General features: G+C 47.0%; 1 protein-coding gene across 1 annotated transcript in view; it reads left to right on the top strand.

Moving 5' to 3' along the window:
• Positions 1-21,711, top strand: part of MACROH2A2 (macroH2A.2 histone) — a 58,211-nt gene that overhangs the window by 17,126 nt on the left and 19,374 nt on the right. The window contains exon 2 of the mRNA XM_060642544.3: positions 3,784-4,014. Within this exon, the coding sequence (XP_060498527.1) occupies positions 3,843-4,014 (172 nt within the window). The 5' untranslated portion in view covers positions 3,784-3,842. The remainder of the gene's footprint in view (positions 1-3,783; positions 4,015-21,711) is intronic.

The raw sequence follows: 21,711 nt of genomic DNA, 5'->3' as shown, positions 1-21,711 counted from the left end.
TCTGGGCAGAGTCCAGCACAAGCTGGGGGCAGGGGTGGTCTGCAAAAGCGGGGTCTTCTCTGGAGGGGTCAGAGGGCACCAAATCCTTCCTTCCACCTGTGGGGCCCCATAAGTGTGACAGGTCAGCGCCATCAACCTCCTCCCGGAATCTTAAGGGATTCCCGATGTGGTCTGATTCATACAATGTCTGGGGGCCTCCCAGGGCCGGGAAGCCCAGGAGTTAGACGCCCAGCTGCTTAAGGCCAGCACAGTGTCTGCAAAGACAGGTTCCCCCAGGCACAGAGTTTCTCCACATACACAGTCTCGCGCCGAGACATCAGACGGAGCCACCGCGCCGAGACATTAGACGGAGATCTAAGGCCCTAACCTGGAGGAAAGTGGTCTGGTTACAAAATGTTGAACGTAGGGTGATCCCTCCACTTGCCGCTGTGCCGCTGGCATGCTTCTCCATTTGACCTAGCCCCGGTTTTCCTTCCTTGGCTGTTTTTTCTTCATGAGTGCCAGGGCGCTGAAGTCACCTGTTTTCCTTCTACTGCTGCTGACGCCCCGTTTTTAGGGGAACTTGTGACTCCTCTTGGCTGACTTTGGGGGCGTCCCTAAGTGGCTCTTTCCTGCCTACCCAGTCATCCTCTGGCTACTTTTGTTTGAGAAGAATAGGGCGGCGGTGAGGGATGAGCGGGTCCCGCCCTTGTGGTGTCTGGGCTCTATGCGTCCCTCTCTCTGCTGCTATGAGAGACGATGACCGTGTAGCGCGCACGGTATCCACAGGGCAAGTCCATCCCGTGATGGACTTTTCAGGTGGTTTCCTTGGCAACCGGTCCTCCTGATCCTCCCTCTCCCCCAACTTACCAGCAACAGCAAAAAAGAACGTAATTGGCTTAGTAGACTCACCAATACTAATGCATCTTTATGAACCTGTACAGGCTCTCGACTCTTCAGAATTCATTTCCTAAAGGCACTAAAGCTTCTTTTCCAGAACTGTCTGAGAGTGCGTTTCTCGAATGTCGGAATGACCTTCAGGATCAGTGAGTCACCTCCGTGTTTTACAGATAGGCCCACACCTATCGCATAGCCAGTTATGTAGACATGGGACCTCACCGGGGGCATCTTGCACCCAATCCTGGAAGGTTTCCACCCTACCAGGAGTCACCTCCGTTTTGAACACCACCAGCAGCAGCTGGCAGACCTGCCGTGGCCCTCTCTCTGAGGACAGGACGGGTTCACATTGCCTTATGAGTCCCCTGAGTCCCGGAACAGGGATAACCGACAGCAGCTACTCCGGACATTGATGGATGCCTGACCTCAGTTTCCTTAACATAAATTGATGGCTGTGACCCTAGGATTGCAGTCGCTTGCTTCCCCCAGAGAGGACATCTGAGCGGATTCGTGACCGTTAGCAGCCTAGGACAGCAGAAGTACAGACAATGTGGAAGTTCTAGAAACAGCGATACTGTCTGATCCCTGTGCCTCGCTGGGAAAGAGATAATATGCTAAGGCTATTTGCTCCTCTTTGCTTGTGCTTAACTTTGATGAATACCAACATCTCTTGGTGGCAAAACGACTCATAAAATAGGAATATAGTGAGTACGTATGAGCATGTAAAAAACAATCTATGTGAAGTATGTAATAAAATGCCTCAAGTTCACATCATTCACCTCGAGGAGAGGAGGATGTCGCGAACGGGGTTGGTTGCCAGTTCTGTAGTGTTTACATAAAACTCCTCAGTCGTAACAAAGTAATCAGCTACTTTAGAAAACTGAACGCCGTTCCGTTCATTCTTCCATCCGGAGTAAATAAACCCCAGCTTTGTATCTTTCATGCATCCACATGCTTCCCTCCGTTATGGTTTTACCCACTTTCTTAGGCCTTGTCATTGTCACCTTGGCTGTTGGCAAACAAATCTAGCCAGCATTCGAGACGACTGTCTCAACAGGTAGATCTAATCCCAATTTATTTTTGACACTCTTCTTCCCATTCCCAAACAAAACGGCCACCGAGAATGATACTGTCCTTGGAGCAGGGAGCTTTGATTCATTACTACATTTCCTAGAGATTTCTGTTTCCGTCTTTTTTTTTTTTTTTTTTTTTTGGTTGTGCTTGTTTGTCCTTGGTAATTTGCTTTTACTTTATCCTGGATTATATTCCATTTTTTGGTCACAGTACTCCCTTAACCAACAGGTTGAGCTCTATTATAATTCTCTGAATTAGCTTTTCGGAAGTATGTAATTATCTTATCTTCGCACAAAAGATCGCTTCCTAAAATGACGATGAATTATATACACATCTCTCGGTGCCTTGTACTGAAACCCCCTCTTCTGGCTGATTCCTGGGGTTTCTCCCCCGAATCGGCCTGGACTCCTCATTTCAAGGGGCAGAAGCTTGGGCTGCATTATAGCTTTTAATTTGCTAGGTTTGGTTACTCTGCGTTAGCATATTTGCTAACCTGCATCTTCTGACATACTTCTGTTTTTAAGAATGCTATACTATTGGGGCACCAGGGTGGCTCAGTCAGTTAAGCTTACGACTTCGGCTCGGGTCATGATCTCGCAGTTCGTGGGTTCAGGCCCCTCGTTGGACTCTGTACCGACAGCTCAGAGCCTGGATGGAGCCTGCTTGGGAGTCTATGTCTCCCTCTCTGTCTTTCTCTCTCCCTCCCCCAGCTCACACTCTGTCTCTCTGTCTCTCTCTCTCTCAAAAATAAGTGAACCTTAAAAAAAAAAAGAATGCTACATTATTGGAGAATTTAGAAAAACATTTCCATCTGAGACATGCACATCAGCTCTGAGTTGTGGGTCAAAGCTAACCATTACAGGCATCGCCATATTAGCTAACACTATGTATTCAAATAGGCAGAAGCAAATCAGAGCGAAGAGGAACCGTGTTCATTCTCTTGCAGCTGCTATAACAAATTAGCCCCAGTTTAGGGGTTGAAGCAATGTGGATCGATGCCCTGACAGTTCTGGAGGTCGGAAGGGGAAAATCGGGTTCTCTGAGCTAAAGTGGAGGTGTTGGTAGGGCTGGCTCCTTCTGGAGGCCCCGAGGGGAGAATCCATTTCTTCTCTCGTTGCACCTGTCACTACTCACTGATGTCCTGCCCCCTCTTAAAAGAACCCCCAGTGGGGCGCCTGAGTGGCTCAGTCGGTAAAGCGTCCGACTTCGGCTCAGGTCATGACCTCACAGTTCCTGAGTTCGAGCCCCGTGTCAAGCTCTGTGATGACAGCTCCGAGCCTGGAGCCCGCTTCGGATTCTGTGTCACCCTCTGTCTGCCCCTCCCCCACATGCACTCTGCCTCTCTCTCTGTCTCAAAAATAAACATTAAAAAAAATTAAAATTAAAAAAAAAAAAAAAGAACCCTGGTGATTACATCAGACCCACCCAAATACTCCGGGATAATCGCCCCATGTCAGGACTCTCAACTTAATCGTATCTTCAAAGTCTCTTTTGCCATATAAGGTGATATATGCAAGGGTCCTGGGGATGAAGAAGTGGACATCTTTGGGGCCATTATTCTGCAGACTACAGCACCATGACCCCTCTCTCTAGTGAGTTTCTTTGGCCTCTCCTGTTAAGATTGGGCTGGCTTGACGCGTGGGGAGGTGTTTGGGGAGGGGCTGCCGATGCCCTGCGAAGTCCCCCTGCCCATCTCGTGGCCTGAAGCGGCAGCCAGGTCTCAGCCACCTCCCCAGGGCTACTTGATGTGTCACACGGTGCCCTAGTGTCACATCACTGTCCCCAAGGTGTTTGCCGACCATCCTTCCTCACCCTGCCTTCTTTCCTTTTCAGCATCGTGGTAGTGCCGGAAGAACACCGTGTCAGCAAGCTGAGAGGGAAACCGAGGCAAGATGTCGGGCCGGAGCGGGAAGAAGAAAATGTCCAAGCTGTCCCGTTCAGCCAGGGCCGGTGTCATCTTCCCCGTGGGGAGGCTGATGCGTTACCTGAAGAAAGGGACGTTCAAGTACCGGATCAGCGTGGGGGCTCCCGTCTACATGGCGGCCGTCATCGAGTACCTGGCAGGTAATGTGAACACGCGGGACAGGTCACCCACTCCCGGATCCCCACCCTCCCCTCTGTCCCTGCCACCCAGGGACAAAGAGGACGGCTTCCCTCTGTGGCTGGCTCCAGGGTACTGGGGGGGGGGGGGGGGGGTGGGTAACAGGGTTTCAGCTTGCCTGCTCAGCTCAGATTCATTTTGCAGGCTTTGGGGGAGGGAAGAGGGCATAATGGCAGATGATCAACATGGAAAGAAGAGAACCCACAATGCAGTGGCTTTTCTAGACCAGCCCCAAAAATGTGTGTCTTGCTTTAGGCAAACCCAGGAGGTAAAAATCCAGGTTCCCACAGAAGAGAATCTACCGGGAGGATTGGGGGCTGCAGGGGGGTTATTCATTTTGTAACAGGGGGTCTGCTCTTTACTCTGAGGTCCTCACTGAGCGTTGGGTTTCCTGGTGTATTGGAACTAGGGCTCAGTGTCCATGAATAGTGTTGGCCCAGCATCAGAACCATCTCCAGTTGGTTCCGTGAAGCCCATCATGTCCCAGTTGTGCCCTCTTTTGTATACAATGGGTACACGAGGAATAGTTGCCCATGTTGGTTGTTAACATTATGTTTTTTTATTGCAGAACGAGATTTTTGCTGTGGGTGGTCTTTATCTATTTGAATAGCTTTCTGTTTAGCTTTCTTCTTGTTGTTCTCTTCTGTCAGAGTAAAACAGACACCATACTTCAAAATTTCCAGGATGCTTTTAAAATATATATAAATATATAAAATATTTTAAAATAAAATATATAAGAATAAAAATATGTATAAGTCAGTGCGAGTAGCTCCTTAAGGGGTCATTTCAGCCACGAGCAACAATGTCTCTGACTTTGCCCGGGGTGCCAGGTTTAAATTTTTGGGAAGCCCCCTGTAAAGCAAACCTCCCCAAACTGTCTCTCTGAGAAACCGAGCCGCCTGCGGCCACAGTATGAAAACCCACGGGGGTGTGGCAGGGCTAGACCCAGCTTCTATCCCCAGGTCCCTTTTCCCCCTCCTCCTTCTCCCTCAGGGGCAATGTCTTCCTCACTCTTAGATGCTCAGTCCTGTTCTGCCCTCTTGGTCCCCCATCCGTCACAATGAAAGGCTTACCTTGGTCCACCAGCGGATACGTTCATAACTGGGGCTCCTGTCCCTCAGGCAGACCTCAGCATCTTAAGCCTGTTCCTTATCGGGAAATGAAAGGCTTGTCTCTGAGCCAAAAGTTCTTCATGGGCACCTTTTAGGAGGTTAGAGAGAGGGCTGGAGGGCTCTAAAGTTGGTTCAGTCCAGCGTGAGAAGGCAGTGTTTTTAAAGTGCCAGCCACTCCCGGGATCTTGTTGACAAGGTCCGACGTGGGGCCTGAGACTTGGCCTTTCTTTCTTTCTTTTTTTCTTTCTCTTTCTTTCTTTCTTTCTTTCTTTCTTTCTTTCGTTTAATGTTTGTTTATTTTTGAGAGACAGTGTGAGCAGGGAAGGGGCAGAGAGAGAGAGGGAGACACAGAACAGAATCCAAAGCAAGGTTCAGGCTCTGAGCTGTCAGCACAGAGCTCAGTCTGGGCCCCGAACCCATGAACCGCAAGATCATGACCTGAGCCAAAGTCGGATATTTAAGCGACTGAGCCACCCAGGCGCCCTAAGACTCGACATTTCTAATGGGCCCCCAGTTGATTCTGATGCTGGTCTTGGGACCACTCAGAGGAGCGATACTGTGGCTAGTCTTGTAGCAGCAGCCTAAAGGCTTGGGGAATGCTTTAAAATACAGGATCCTGGCTGCATCCCCCAGCCCCCCACATACACGTGCTGTGGTCTGATTCACCGGGTTTGGAATGGGACCCAGGAATCTGATGGAAAAATCTGCTGGCTCAGGGAGGGAGAGGCAAATGAACCTTTAAAACTACCTGTTAGGATGGGGAAAAACTGAGAGCTTTCCCCCTGAGATCAGGAACACGACAGGGATGTCCACTCTCATTGCTGTCGTTTAACATAGTGTCGTTTAACATAGTACTGGTCAGCAATCAGACAACAAAAAGAAATCAAAGGCATCAAAATTGGCAAAGAAGAAGTCAAACTTTCGCTTTCGCAGACAACATCATACTCTACATGGAAAACCCGACAGACTCCACCAAAAGTCTGCTAGAACTGATACATGAATTCAGCAAAGTCACAGCATACAACATCACTGTACAAAAATCAGCTGCATTTTTATACACCAATAAGGAAGCAAAAGAAAGAGCCGTAAAGAAACGGATCCCTTTTACAATCACACCAAGAATCATAACATACCTAGGAATAAACTTAACCAAAGATGTGTAAGATCAGTATGCTGAAAACTATAGAAAGCTTATGGAGGAAATTGAAGAAGGCACAAAGAAATGGAAAAACATTCCGTGCTCATGGATTGGAAGAATAAATATTGTCAAAATGTCAATACTACCCAAAGCTATCTACACATTCAATGCAATCCCAATCAAAATTGCACCAGCATTCTTCTCAAAGCTAGAACAAGCAATCCTAAAATTTGTATGGAACCACAAAAGACCCCGAATAGCCAAAGTAGTATTGAAGAAGGAAGCCAAAGGCGGAGGCATCACAATCCCAGACTTTAGCCTCTACTACAAAGCTGTCATCATCAAGACAGCATGGTACTGGCACAAAAACAGACACATAGACCAATGGAATAGAGTAGAAAACCCAGAATTGGACCCACAAATGTGTGACCAACTAATCTTTGACAAAGCAGGAAAGAGTATCCAGTGAAAAAAAGACAGTCTCTTTAACAAATGGTGCTGGGAGAACTGGACAGCAACATGCAGAAGAATGAAATTAGACCACTTCCTACACCATTCACAAAAATAAACTCAAAATGGATGAAAGACCTGAATGTGAGACGGGAAACCATCAAAACCCTAGAGGAGAAAGCAGGAAAAAAATCTCTCTGATCTCAGCCGAAACAATTTCTTACTCGACACATCTCCAAAGGCAAGGGAATTAAAAGCAAAAATGAACTATTGGGACCTCATGAAGATAAAAAGCTTCTGCACTGCCAAAGAAACAATCAACAAAACTAAAAGGCAACGAACAGAATGGGAAAAGATATTTGCAAATGACATATCAGACAAAGGGCTAGTATCCAAAATCTATAAAGAGCTCACCAAACTCCACACCCGAAAAACAAATAATCTCGTGAAGAAATGGGCAGAAGACATGAATAGACACTTCTCAGAGAAGACATCCAGATGGCCAACAGGCACATGAAAAGATGCTCAACGTCGCTCCTCATCAGGGAAATAGAAATCAAAACCACACTCAGATATCACCTCATGCCAGTCAGAGTGGCCAAAATGAACAAATCAAGAGACTATAGATGCTGGAGAGGATGTGGAGAAACGGGAACCCTCTTGCACTGTTGGTGGGAATGCAAACTGGTTCAGCTGCTCTGGAAAACAGTGTGGAGGTTCCTCAAAAAATTAAAAATAGACCTACCCTATGACCCAGCAGTAGCACTGCTAGGAATTTACCCAAGGGATACAGGAGTGCTGATGCATGGGGGCACTTGTACCCCAATGTTTATAGCAGCACTCTCAACAATAGCCAAACTATGGAAAGAGCCTAAATGTCCATCAACTGATGAATGGATAAAGAAGATGTGGTTTATATATACAATGGAATACTACTTGGCAATGAGAAAGAATGAAATCTGGCCATTTGCAGCAATGTGGATGGAACTGGAGGGAATTATGCTGAGTGAAATAAGTCAGTCAGAGGACAGATGTCATATGTTTTCACTCATATATGGATCTTGAGAAACCTAACAGAAGACCATGGGAGAAGGGAAAGGGAAAAAAATAGTTACAGAGAGGGAGGGAGGCAAACCATAAGAGACACTTAAATACACAGAACAAACTGGAGGTTGATGGGGGCTGGAGGAGAGGGGAAAGTGGGTGATGGGCACTGAGGAGGGCCCCTGTTGGGATGAGCACTGGGTGTTGTATGGGAACGAATTTGACAATAAATTATATTAAATGAATAAATAAATATAAGTATAAAACCATAAAAAAATTAAAAACTCCATCAGAGGGGGAAAAAACATTAAAAAAATAAAAATAAAACTGCCTGTTAGGTCCGTATCACCCTGTGAGGCTGGAAGGCACTGAGTAACCAGAGATCCCACAGCCTCCGAGAAGGGAGCTGGGCTTCCCTGAGGTCCCTCAACCCTAAGCCACATACTTTCTGCTATACTACATTGCCCCATTGTAATGTTCGTGTAACCAAAGGAAGTACATCCTATGCCTCTACTTGGTGAAGGTCTGCACTTTGTGCATAACAGAACAAAATGTGGCCCTTTGCATCACGGGCGTCTCTGTTAGTCTTCAGCTCCAATCAAATCTTACATTTTCCCATTCATTCGTTTAACAAATATTTATTAAGCGTCTACATGTCAATGTACACGGTAAGTCCTTAGACTATTCCCTGGGGGTAGAACTGGATCACTGATAGGGTTTTTAATTTATCTTGGATTAGAGCCACCAGACCCCAAAGCAATGCATACTAAAGCCTGAACATCACCCTCTGGAATGTGAGCCAAAACATCTTCAGAGATCTGTAGTATCCCCCGAGGTAGAACATCGCCTTATTTCTCAAGTTGATCACTCACAATCCTCCCTTCGCTCGACAAACTTTCATTGAACACTTACCATATGCCAGGCGTTCTCGAGGCTGAGGCTGCTATACCACCGAGACCAAGACAGAATTCGGGAATCCCTGCCCTCGAGCAGGTGCATTCTGGGGAAGAGAAATGGCAAACGCACAGAAGTGAAGGGTGTGTGGTTCTCAGATGCTGATAAGTGCTAGGGGACAAATAAAGCCAGGAAAGAGATAGAGTGTTCCAGGAATGGGGAGGTGAGGGGGGTGGTGAACAGTGCTGGTCTGGAGGTCCCACTGAGGGGGAGGCAGGGAGCGGGCACGCGCATGTCTGCGGGCTGGTGCTCCGGGCAGGGGGACGGCAGGAGCAGGGTGTTGGAGGAGCAGCAGTGGGCCAGGGGGTCGGGACCCCGGGAGGGGCTTGGACTGTAAGTGGGGCTTGAGAAGTGAGGCTGGTGGGAGCTAAGAGCTCGCAGTGGGAGTTCTGAAGGGTTTTGAGCAGAGGCAGAGGTGATCTGACCCTGGGGGGAGGGGCTGCTAGGGCGGAAGCAGGCAAAGTGCAGAGGGGGTGTAGAGACGTGGTCAGAGTACCCAAAAGTCAACAGGGTTTGCCAGCGGCTTGGACATGAAATGGAAGGGGGCGCATGAAACGACCGGGGCGCCTGGGTGGCTCAGTGGGTTAAGCGTCCGACTCTTGATGTCAGCTCAGGTCATGATCTCACGGTTCGTGAGTGCAAGCCCCACATCGGGTTCGTGCTGACAGTCACTTGGGATCCTCTCTCCCCCTCTCTTCCTGCCCCTCCCTCTCTCTTTCTTTCTCAAAAAAAAAATGATAAATAAATTTTTTTTTAAAAAAGACGAAGAAGAAGAGAGGATGAGTCCCTGGAAGGATGCCATTGCCAATACCACTCCTTCCCCCCCGGGGCCAGTCTCAGCACCCAGTGGGGTCCCAGGTCAAGTGGAGGAGGCGATGGGTCCTCTGAAGCCCAGGCCTGTGTTCTCGGTGTCCCTTCCTTCTCTTCCTGTCAGTTTAAATCCGGTGTATCCGTTTACCAGCTCTGTTACCTTGGGCTTATTCCTGAACCTCTCTGAGTTTCCAGTGCTTCCAGAACTAGCTCGGTCAACTCCATTCATGAGCTAGCCCGTGGATAATGCCTGCTTTATAGGATACACTCAGTAAATGGTATTTTCTTCTGCTCTCCCATCTGTTAAGAGCTGATGAAATCACTCAGGGCAAAGTATAATGGCTAATTCTGTTAAAGTGTTGTATTTTCGGGCTGTGCTTGCATTTTACTGAGACAAGTTTTAAGCCAAAGGAATGAATCATTATTGGTAGAATTGCAGGCCACTGTGGAGAAAGCAAAAGGGTGGTTTTTGTTACTTTGGGGGTGGGAGGTGGACACCAATTGATTTTGCTTAGGAAAAAAGATTCAAAGCATGAGAGCCTCCTGTCATCCTGGAAATGACCTTCAACGCTCATGACGCAGATCTTGACTGAGTTTCTTCCTTGGGTCAGGCCTTGAAGATGCGGAGGAGGGCAGACGTGTGTGGCCCCACCTCCGAAGGCTGGGCTTGCATACCAGGAGAGCGGACAGGCATTAAGCACAACACAGCAAGATGGGCATGCACGTTGGGCAGGAAAGTTACAGGAGCTTGGGGAGGGTCTGTAGGGGTGGGGTAAAGTATTGTAAAGTAAGAGTTGTTAGGACCTAAACCAGGTGTGCAACCTTGGTTTTTCTTAAGTTGATTGATTTAAAATCCTGATGACTGGGCTCACCCCCAGAGATTCTGCGGCTATGTTTGGGACATCAGGATTTTTTTAATGTTTATTTATTTATTTTGAGAGAGAGAGAGAGAGAGATTATGTGTATGTATGTGTGTGTGTGTGTGTGTGTGTGTGTGTGTGCAGGGGAGGTGCAGAGGGAGAGGGAGAGAGAGAATCCCAAGCAGGCTCCACACTGTCAGCACAGAGTCCGACATAGGGCTCAAACCCACAAACCAGGAGGTCATGACCTGAGCCGAAATCAAGAGTTGGACGCTTACCCGACTGAGCCACCCAGGTGCCCCTCCCTCAAATGGTTTTGACGGCATCCAGAGTGGGGAATTAGTAGGAATTGAGTAGATTCTGATGGGGGTGTTGAGCCAGGGGGAGAGTTTCCGGCCAGGGGGAGAGTTTCCGGCGGGGTAGGAACGAGGGTGAAGGCCCACAGCGTGTGTCCCCAGCTGGAGCCTGGAGGAAGTTCGTGCCCAGAGCAGAGCTAGGAAAAGGGAGGGGGTGAGAGATGAGATCGCAGTGGGCAAGCAGGTCCTTGAGGGCCATGATGAAAATGTACACGCTGTGCACACACAGGTACACACACCCGTTAGGGGGAGGCCTAGAAGGGAGGAGGTAGCATTTGGGGGACATCACTTGGGCTTTGGGAAGTGGCAGGAAGCAAGATCAGAGTCCAGGAGACCACTGGGGGCTGTTTTTGTGTCACTTCTGAGAATTGACAGTGGCCAGAGCAGAGTTGTCCAGAGGGGGTGATGAGAAGGAATGGACAAATTGGGGAGGTATCGGCGGAGGGGGGTAGAGTCAGCTCTACTCAATGATGGATTAGATGGGGAAAGGGGTGTCAAGGAAGGCACAAGTCTTTCAGCCTTGGGCAGCTACTTGCTTTCCAGCCACGCTGCCATGGGTTGAGGAATGGGCATGGGGACTCCACTCCAAGGGGAGAATTGGAGAATTTACATATGGAGCCTGGCCAAGAGGAAGAGAAGAGGAAAGTAGCTGGCGAACAAGAATGGGGCCCGTAGCTGAAGCAGGCAATAGTGGGGGAGAAACGGGGCGGGGCGAGGGGCTCAGGGGGACCCGTAGGGCTCCGGTCTGTGCAAGGTGTCCTGGAGGACAGATTCTGGCTCTGCCACCTATCAGCTAAGGACTGTGAGTGTGTTGCTTTACCCTCATAGTGTCATGGTGAGAATTACATAAGATAACGCATGAAAGGCACTTAGCACCGCTTGGGACCCATGGTAGCAACCCGCCCATAGGGCTATTGTTGTTATTGAGTGAAGCCCTATGGACATGTCTAGAGCCAGCAGGGAGCTGTAAGCTGGAGGTGCAGACACGGGCACTGCGGGGAGACTGCAATAAAGGCCGGGAGAGTGAGTGAGGTCACCCAGAGAAGAGTGTGACGACGACAAGACTGGGGAGCCCAGGACCGGCCCTGGCAACATCTGCATGTGTGGGTTTCTGAGCCAAGTAGGGGGAAGGCATGGCGAGGGAGACCGAGGAGGACAGCAGAGAGGAGGGAGGACGGGCTCACGGGAGAGTCGGTGCCGGGGAAACCAAGGGAGAGTAACTAACCCTCAAAGGTGACGCCAATAAAACCAGACGGGGGCAACAGATCTAGCCATCTCAAGGTCATGGTGACCCCGGTGAGAACGGGCTGGGTGGTCAAAGCCAAACTGCGGTGGGCTGGGGAGTTGGAGCTGTGGCCAGGAGACCAAGGGGGTGGAGACTATTTTAGGGAGTTTGGCTCAGAAGAAGGGAAGAGAGAAGTCGATAGCTGGTGGTGCGGCAGGTGGGAGGGGGTGCGACACGGAACAAGCTTGAGCCTGGGGTCCTCAGATTCTGTCTTCAACTTCCCGAGCCATACCTGAACCTCAGCATTTCCTTCCTCTATCTGTCGTGGGCAAGAAACCACAGTAGTGTGTCAGTGGCACCTGGGACTTTTTGACCAACTGAAATCACTTCTTATTAGATTCCCCTTGTTACAGATGTATAGAAATATCATTTATACTTATCATTACTTCAGAATCACAGTAGTTAATAGACTAGATCTTGTTATTTAACGTGTTAATAAAGAAGCCCACGTGGGTATTGAGGAGGGCACTTGTTGGGATGAGCACTGGGTGTTGTATGGAAGCAATGAATCACGGGACTCCACCCCCAAGACCGAGAGCACAATGTACACGCTAATTTGACAATAAATTATATATTTTTTAAAACAAGCACACAGACTATTATATCCCAGATTTTTTTTATTTAAAAAAATTTTTTTAATGTTTATTTTTGAGAAAGAGAGAGAATGAGAGGCAGAGGGGCAGAGAAAGAGGGAGACACAGAATCCGAAGCAGGCTCCAGGCTCCGAGCTGTCAGCACAGAGCCCAATGCGGAGCTCGAACTCACAGACCGCGAGATCATGACCTGAGCTGAAGTCAGAGGCTTAACGGACTGAGCCACCCAGGCGCCCCCCCAGATTTTTTAATACTTGGAAAATTACATTTCAGTGTAATTGGTTTTCTCTGTCATCCTTTGTATTGTATTTTATGCATTTAAAACTTTATCCTGACACTCATTAGAGTGGCTAGTAAAAAAAAAAAATTACAATTATTGATGAGGATGTAAAGAATTGGAACCCTCGTGCATTGCTGGTCGGAATATGAATTGGTGTAGTTGTTGTGGAACACAGTTTGGGATTCCTCAAAAAGTTAAACAAGGACGTCAACCAAGAAATCAAAGAAGAAATTTTTTCAAAGTACATGAAAACACAGTGGTCCAAAATCTTTGGGATGCAGCAAAAGCAATTCTAAGAGGAGAGTTTATAGCAACACAGGCCTCCTTAATAAGCAAGAAAAATCTCAAATAAACAACTTAACCTTACACCTAAAGGAACTAGAAAAAGAACAAACAAACCAGCAGAAGGAAGGAAATAATAAAGATTAGAGCAGAAGCGAATGATAGAGAAACTAAAAAAAAAAACAAAAACAAAAACACAAGAACAAAAAGCAAACAAACAAACATAGTAAAACAGATCCATGAAATAAGGAACTGGTTCTTTGAAAAGATCAACAGCATTAATAAACTAGGGAGTCAGATTTCCCAGAAAGGAAAGAGGACTCAAACAAAATCACCTGTGAGAGGAAAACTAGCAACCAACACGACACAAATATAAACAATTATAAGAGAATACTATGAAAAGCTATATGCCAATGAATTGGACAACCTGGAGGAAATGGATAAATTCCTAGAAGCCTATAAACTACCAAAATCAAAGCAAGAAGAAATAGAAAATTTGAACAGACGGATAACCAGCAATGCAATTGAATCAGTTAACCAAAAAAAAAAAAAAAAAACAAAAAAACAAAAAAAAAAACTCCCAACAAACAAAAGTTCAGGACCAGACATCTTCACGAGCGAATTCTATCAAACATTTAAGGAAGAGTTAATGCCTATTCTTTTCACACTATTCCAGAAAATATAAGAGGGAGGAAAACTTCCAAATTCATTCTATGAAGCCAGCATTACCCTGACACCAAAACCAGATAAAGACACCACAAAAGAGAGAGAGCCAGAGAGAGAAGAGAACTACAGGCCAATATCCCTGGTGAACATGGATGCAAAAATCCTCCTCAAAATACCAAATCCAACAATACATTAAAAAAAATCATAAACCACGATCAAGTGGGATTTATCTCCAGGATGCAAGGGTGGTTCAATATTTGCAAATCAATGTATGTGATACACCTCATCAATGAGAGAAAGGATACAAACCGTACGGTCATTTCCATAGATGCACAAAAAGCATTTGACAAAGTACAACATGCACTCATGATGAAAACCACAAAAGAAGAGGGCTTAGGGGGAACATACCTCAACATAATAAAAGCCTTGTATGAAAAGCCCACAACCATCATCATCCTCAAAGGGAAAAAACTGAAAGCTTTTCCCCTAAGGTCAGGAACAGGACAAGGACGTCCACTGTCACCACTTTCATTGAACACAGTACTAGAAGTCCCAGCCCTAGCAATCTGACAACAAAAAAGAAATAAAAGGCATTCAGATCGGAAAGGACGAAGTAAAACTTTCACTCTTAGCAGAGAACGTGACACTCTATATAGAAAACCTTAAAGACTCCACCAAAAAAGTATTGAAACTGATACACTGAATTCAGCAAAGTCACAGGATACAAAATCAACGTACAGAAATCTGTTGAATTTCTTTACACTAAAAATGAAGCAGCAGAAAGAGAAATTAAGAAACAATCCCATTTATACTTGCACCAAGGAGAACCAGATACCTAGGAATAAACTTAACCGAAGAGGTTAAGTCCTGTACTCTGAAAACTAAAACATCGATGAAAGAAATTGAGGGAGACACAAAGAAATGGAAAGATATCCCATGCTCATGGATCTGAAGAACAAACATTGTTAAAATGTCTATACTTCCCAAAGCAGCCTACACATGTAATGTAATCCTCATCAAAACACCGACAGCATTTTTCACAGAACCGGAACAGACAATCCTAAAATTTGTATGGAACCCCAAAAGACCCCGAATAGCCAAAGCAATCCTGAAAAAGAAGAACAAAACTGGAGGCAGCACAATCCCAGACTTCAAGCTGTATTGCAAAGCTGTAATCATCAAGACAGTATGGTACTGGCACAAACACAGACACATAGACCAAGAGAACAGAACGGAAAACCCAGAAACGAACCCACAATTATATGGTCGATTAATTTTTGACAAAGCAGGAAACGATCCAATGCGAAAAACACAGTCTCTTCAACAAATGGTGTTGGGAAACCTGGACAGCTTTCAGTAGAAAGAAGGAGAGAAGAAGAATGCAAAAGAATGAGCCGGACCACTTTCTTACACCACGTACAAACCCTCATGCGCTATTGGTGGGAGTCAAACTGGTGCGGCCACTGTATGGAGATTCCTCACAAAGTTAAAAATAGAATGACTCTACAATCTAAAAAGTATAAAATCGCTAATTAAAAGGGACGCATGCACCCCTATGTTTATTGCAGCATTATTCACAATAGCCAATGTATGGAAACAGCCCAAGTGTCCATCCATAAATGAATGGATAAAGAAGAGGTGAGATACACACACGCACGCACACGCGGAGTGGAATACTACTCAGCCATAAAAAAAGAATGACATCCTGCCATGTGTAACGACATGGATGGATCAAGGGAGTATTATGCTAAGTGAAATAAGTCATCCAGAGAAAGACAAATACAATATTATTTCACTCATATGTGGAATTGAAGAAACAAAACAAATGAGCAAAAAGAAGAGAGAGACAAGCCAAGAAAGACTCTTAATTATAGAGAACATACTGATGGTTGCCAGAGGGGAGGGGGGGGGTAAAATATATGCTGGGGATTAAGGAGTGCACTTGTTGTGATGAGCACTGAATGATATATGGATTTGTTGAACCGCTGTATTATACATCTGAAACTGATATTACACTGTATGTTAACTATATTGCAATTAAAAGAAAATGCTTATTAAAAACAGAAGTTAAAGAGTCATGGAATTATCTTATGACCCAGCAATTCCACTTCTAGGTATATGCCCAAAAGAATTGAAACTAGAGACTTAAACACACATTTATACACATCCATACGGCATTACCACGATAGCCAAAAACTGGAAACCACTCGAGTGTCAGCAGATGCGTGGATAAACGAGATGTGGATCCACGCAGTGGAATATCATTCAGCCATAAAAAGGAATGAAAGTCTGAGGCCCCCTGGGGGCTCTGTCGGTTAAGCGTCCAGCTTCGGCTCAGGGCACGATCTCGCGGTTCGTGGGTTTGAGCCCCGCGTCAAGCTCTGGGCTGACAGCGCACAGCCTGCTTCCGATTCTGTGTCTCCCTCTCTCTCTCGGCACCTCCCCCACTCTCTCTCTCTCTCTCTCTCTCTCTCAAAAACTAAATAAACCTTGAAAAGAATTTTTTTTTTAAAGGAATGAAATTCTGACGCGTGCTACAGCATGGATGAGGCTCGAAGACTTTGTGCAAAAGGGGATGGAAATAAGCCAGCAGAGTAGTCAAGTGCAAAGAGGCAGAGGGGAGAGCGGCAGCTGTAGGGGCCGAGGGGGGCTGGGGTGGGATGGGCCTTAGAGTTTGATGGGCATGGAGCTTCCGGTTTAAGGAAGATGAAGGGCAGGGGGTGGATGGCGGTGGTGGTGGCCCAATATTGTGAATTACTGAATGCCACTGAGTTATTCGCCTGGAAATGGTCAGAATGGTCAATTTCATGCCACGCCTGTTTTACCACAATGAAAGGAAGAGCCGCCATTATTCTGAGAAGGGGCCCACAGGCCTCACCAGCCTACCAGAGGGATTCCCCTGGCAGAGGGGGGAGAGGCCGGAGACAAGGAGCTCATCGGGGAGATGGGGCCCCCGGGGACCCCAGAGCTGGCTGGAGGCTCTGGTCAGGGGGGAAGGTCCCTCCCCAGGCTCCCAGAAGGAGAGGGGCTGCCGGGGACAGATGAGCACACCACAGCGTCCCATCGGCCTCTGGCAGACACCCTCCTTCTCCACGTAGAGCATCACCTTCGCCGACTCTCCAAGCTGAACCTCCTAAGGCAGCTTTTAAGTTGCACTGTTCCGCTCTTACCCCTGCCCTGATGTCAACAGCAGCGACCTGGAATTGCCCGCTGATGTCCTGGCAGCGGGCCAGGACAGGGTCGACCAGGCCTGCGTCGGCGATTTCCCGTGGCCAGCTTACCACTCCCTTCAGATTCATGACTGGGGTCTCTGAAGATCCTCTCTCCCACTCAGTGCCTCAGAAAGGGAGCCTAGGGCCACATGAACGGCCAGTAAGAGAAGGCTTGGGGGTGGGGGGGCTTACTTAGCCGAAAAAGAAAGTTGCACCAATTTTCAGCTACTCTGGGTGAGAGAGAGCAGTCTGCCTGCCTGATTTCTCCAGACTGGCCTCCTGGCTGGGCCTGGGTTCACACATCACCCCGATGTTAGAGCCATGAGGCGTGTCTAGTCCCCAAAAGAGGAGGAGGTGGCACAATCTGGCACATGCTGGACCGTTCATCTAGAACATCCTTTCCACCTGAGAAGTCCCAAGCCTCCCAGAACGGACAGCACATTCATACTTTACTTTGTCGATCTGTAAAACGTTGATCCAGTGCACATCTCCAACGTTAGCAAGGGAAAATGGACTAAAAAAGCAAGCCCGAAATTCTGGGAAATAATTTTGTTTTTACCACCAATAGACACAATGTAAATGTAAGGTGTTGAAAATGAAGAATTGAAACCGTTTTTATGGTGAGAAAATGTTCTGTAACATTTTTTAATTTAACGGATAAGTAGGTTTTTTAAAAAGCTTGAATCTCAGGGTGACTTAAGTCATTGTGCCACATAGAAGACCTTCGTTGACATCATTTCAGACAATCGGGACTACCCATTTAACACAAACACTTTTTTATCTAATGATTTTCATTTCTAATATTTATGTTTTGAAAAGATCCCTCTGGCAGCCAGGGCCACACGTATGGTTGTGCAGGTTGTACACTGTGCAAGGGCACGCATCCAAGGGAGTATCGTTCGCATCACAGATCTCAAAGATTTGTATGTGTATTACGAGCATTCCCGGCAGATGGCAGTAAAGGGTATTGTTCTAGAGAAGTAAAGCATCTGGCAGAAGGAATGTCTTTTTCTAATTTGTACAAAGGCACCTATGGGCCAGCAGTGGCCTCTCTGCCGTGGATCTGGAGGAGGACAAAAATGGGGGCGGGGAAACCACTTGGACAGCCATTACAATTATCTGGGCTCAAAGAGAAGAGAGCCTTAACTCAAGTAATGGCAATAGGTGTGGAGAAGTTGGCCAAAGGTGTGTGATTGATTCTCAGGTCTCCGGTAGGAGCTGTGTGCGAATGGTGTGCCGACCCCAAGGGGGATGATTTGGATTTGGGGATGCGGTGAGTTTGATTGACCTGTGGAACACCAGGTGAGGCTGTCCAGGTGACATCACGGCAGGAGGTACAGATCTGATAACATGGGCAAGGGTGGCTCGAGCCATGAATGGATGGGTTTTCCCAGAAGACTGCATGGCCTGAGCAGACCAGAGGGCCCAGATGGTCCTCGGGGTCACCGTCACCTCATGGGCAAACGGGCAAGAAAGAAGGGGCTAAGGAAGGAGACAGTCTTAAAGGAGCGACCACTCCATGCCCCCTGTCCCAGCCCTACATTTACTGTGCTGTCTCCCATATCCTGTGGGCCGGGATGTCTAATGTTGTTTTAAATCCTGGACAAAATGAGAGGACACGGCTCTTCCAAAATTATGTGCACGATGAGCTTTCCAACATCCCTTTTGGCTAGAGAAATCTTTTTTTTTTTTTTTTTTACTACCAAATTCTAAGCTGTATTCCAGATGCTTCCTATAGCTGGAGGTGTGACTTCCGAGAATACAGACTTCCGTGGAAATCTCCACCAGTTAACAGAATAATAATCTTCTCACAGAATTTTCAGCAAAACACCTTTGGGCTCTATAAATCCGTTTTTCCTACTGGCTGCCAGCAGAAGGGTACTTGTGCTCTCAAGACCAGTAAAATCACTCGAGAATGTAACTACTGTATACAGTTCCTGTGACTATATTTGTCATAATGACATTGGAAACATAGTAATAGTGATAGTTATTTCAGACATTTAAACCGTGAAGTCCTTGTCCCAAGGCATGTCCAGACTAAACATCCTGCAGAGAAGAGAACTCCCAGATCTAGATTTTCAGCTGTGTATTACTTTTTTTTTAATTTTTTTAACGTTTATTTATTTTTGAGACAGAGAGAGACAGAGCGTGAACAGGGGAGGGGCAGAGAGAGAGGGAGACACAGAATCTGAAACAGGCTCCAGGCTCTGAGCAGTCAGCACAGAGCCTGACGCGGGGCTTGAACTCACGGACCATGAGATCATGACCTGAGCCGAAGTCGGACGTTTAACCGACCGAGCCACCCAGGCGCCCCTAGCTGTGTATTATGAAAGAGTTTTTCTCTTTGGGGCACCTGGGTGCCTCAGTCGGTTAAGTCTTGATTTCAGCTCAGGTCATGATCTCACGGTTCATGAGATCGAGCCCCGCCTCAGGCTCTGTGCTGTCATCATGGAGCCTGAGTGGGATTCTGTCTGTCTTTCTGTCTCTGCCCCTTCCCTCCACCCTCTAAATATATAAATAAAAGCTTTTTTTTTTTTAAGTTTTCCTAGAAGAAAAACTCTACCTCTGCTTTTACACTAGAGCGCAGAATCAGGGTTTTCTCTCTTATAACTGATTTCGGAAGGGCAGGTCCAGAAGCCCAGTGGCCTCCCGCCGAGCCTTGCCTGTGTGCCCCGCGTGGGTCTGCCTGCTGAATCACCGCCCTTCGTCTCTGGCCGAGCTGCCTTTGATTCCGGCAGATTGTCCATCTGTGAATCCAGTGTCCGTGCCTCCGTCTGTCAGGCTGAAAATAACCTGACCCCGGGGGGCTTCCCGAAGGCTCCAGATCTGTAAGGCTTCCCATTTAGCGCTGCCTCTCATGCTGACAGCTAATTTGAGGAACTCAGCAGGATGCTTAACGTCTTCCTCTCAGGGCAGGTGACACAGGCAGGAAAGTGATAGTCCAAGATGCTAAATTAAATTCAGTCGCTCAGAAGCTTAAAATTGGGAGGCTCCTTGACCCCATCCAATCTAGAATAGAAAAGAGTGAGTGCTCCTTCCTCCCGGGTGTGGTGAGTGCTCCTTCCTCCCAGGTGTGGTGAGTGCTCCTTCCTCCCGGGTGTGGTGAGTGCTCCTTCCTCCCGGGTGTGGTGAGTGCTCCTTCCTCCCGGGTGTGGTGAGTGCTCCTTCCTCCCGGGTGTGGTGAGTGCTCCTTCCTCCCGGGTGTGGTGAGTGCTCCTTCCTCCCAGGTGTGGTGAGTGCTCCTTCCTCCCAGGTGTGGGACCCCCAAGCTGGGCAGGTGCAGATAACTCCTTTTTATTGGGCACAAAGGGGAGCTGCACATTTACCCTAGAGTCAGAAAAGGAAGCCCATTTGTGAAAGCTTTATAGCCACAGTTCTCCATGATGCGTACCCTTCTTTTAAGGGAAGGAAAGGGCCGGGCAGCAGCTTGAATGCAGCCAACCAGATGATCTAATAGGGCATGAATTTCAAATACTCTATCCCATTGTCCCAACAAGTATGCCCACACTTCTCAAACCACGGCCCCCCAGGCTCTGATTCAGAAAATGTCACCGTCACCGTATAAATGGATTGTTGGTAAACACAATATTCATTGCTTAATAATCTGGAAAAGATGTTGTGAGAGTGAATTCGCAGTGATTTAGCGCCTTCCATTATGGAAATTCCATATAAATATTTAACTCTAATGCTTACTTTATTCTAATTTTTTGTTAATCACATTTGCTTAGTTAATACGGCACACTTAGGCAGGTTTTTATTGCCATAGATTTTTATGAGTGATGGCAATTTTATGTGCTATTTATTTGAAATTAGGTTGATTGTGAAGATTCACACAGAATCGCCTGTTAATTTTAGGGCTTAGCGCTTATGCCATTGTACCAGCAAATTCTCCCAGCACACACGCACGCACACACACACTTTGCCACCACATTATCAGTGAGACAACACGTTGGCACATTGCCTCTAGTTTTCTAAGGGAAAGAATTTTTCTTTGAGGGCTCATTAATACTTTTGAAGGCAGACAAATTTGATTAGCAGAACATCCCTCTGAAATTGAGGAGGAAAGAAATAGGAGACAGAGGAGGAAGGGGAAAACAAACAGATGGTAAGTCTACAGATTTTTTTTTAAATTTTGACTAAAAATTGTGATAACAGGGGCACCTGGGAGGCTCAGTCGGTTGAGCGTCCGACTTCGGCTCAGGTCATGATCTTGTGGTTCACGAGTTCGAGCCCCACAGCAGGCTTTCCGTTGTCGGCTCAGAGCCTGGAGCCTGCTTCAGATCCTCTGTCCGCCTCTCTGCCCCTTCCCTGCTTGCACTCTCTCAAAAATAAATAAACACTATGTAAAAAATGTAAATAAATAAATAAATACAAATTTTGATGACATGTAAAATAGTTTCAGGAAAACTCTTCTTTATCGACTCTTTTATTTTTTTAATTTAATTTTATTTTCATCTTTTATTTTATCTTTGAGAGAGGGAGACACAGAGCATGAGCAGAGGAGGGGCAGAGAGAGAGGGAGACACAGAATCCGAAGCCGGCTCCAGGCTCTGAGCTGTCAACACAGAGCCGGACTCGGGGCTCGAACCCATGAACGACCAGATCATGACCTGAGCTG

This window comes from Panthera onca, chromosome D2, assembly GCF_046562875.1.
Source record: "Panthera onca isolate mPanOnc1 chromosome D2, mPanOnc1 haplotype 2, whole genome shotgun sequence".
Taxonomy (NCBI): Eukaryota; Metazoa; Chordata; class Mammalia; order Carnivora; family Felidae; genus Panthera; species Panthera onca.
This window is presented reverse-complemented; position numbering and strand designations above follow the sequence as displayed.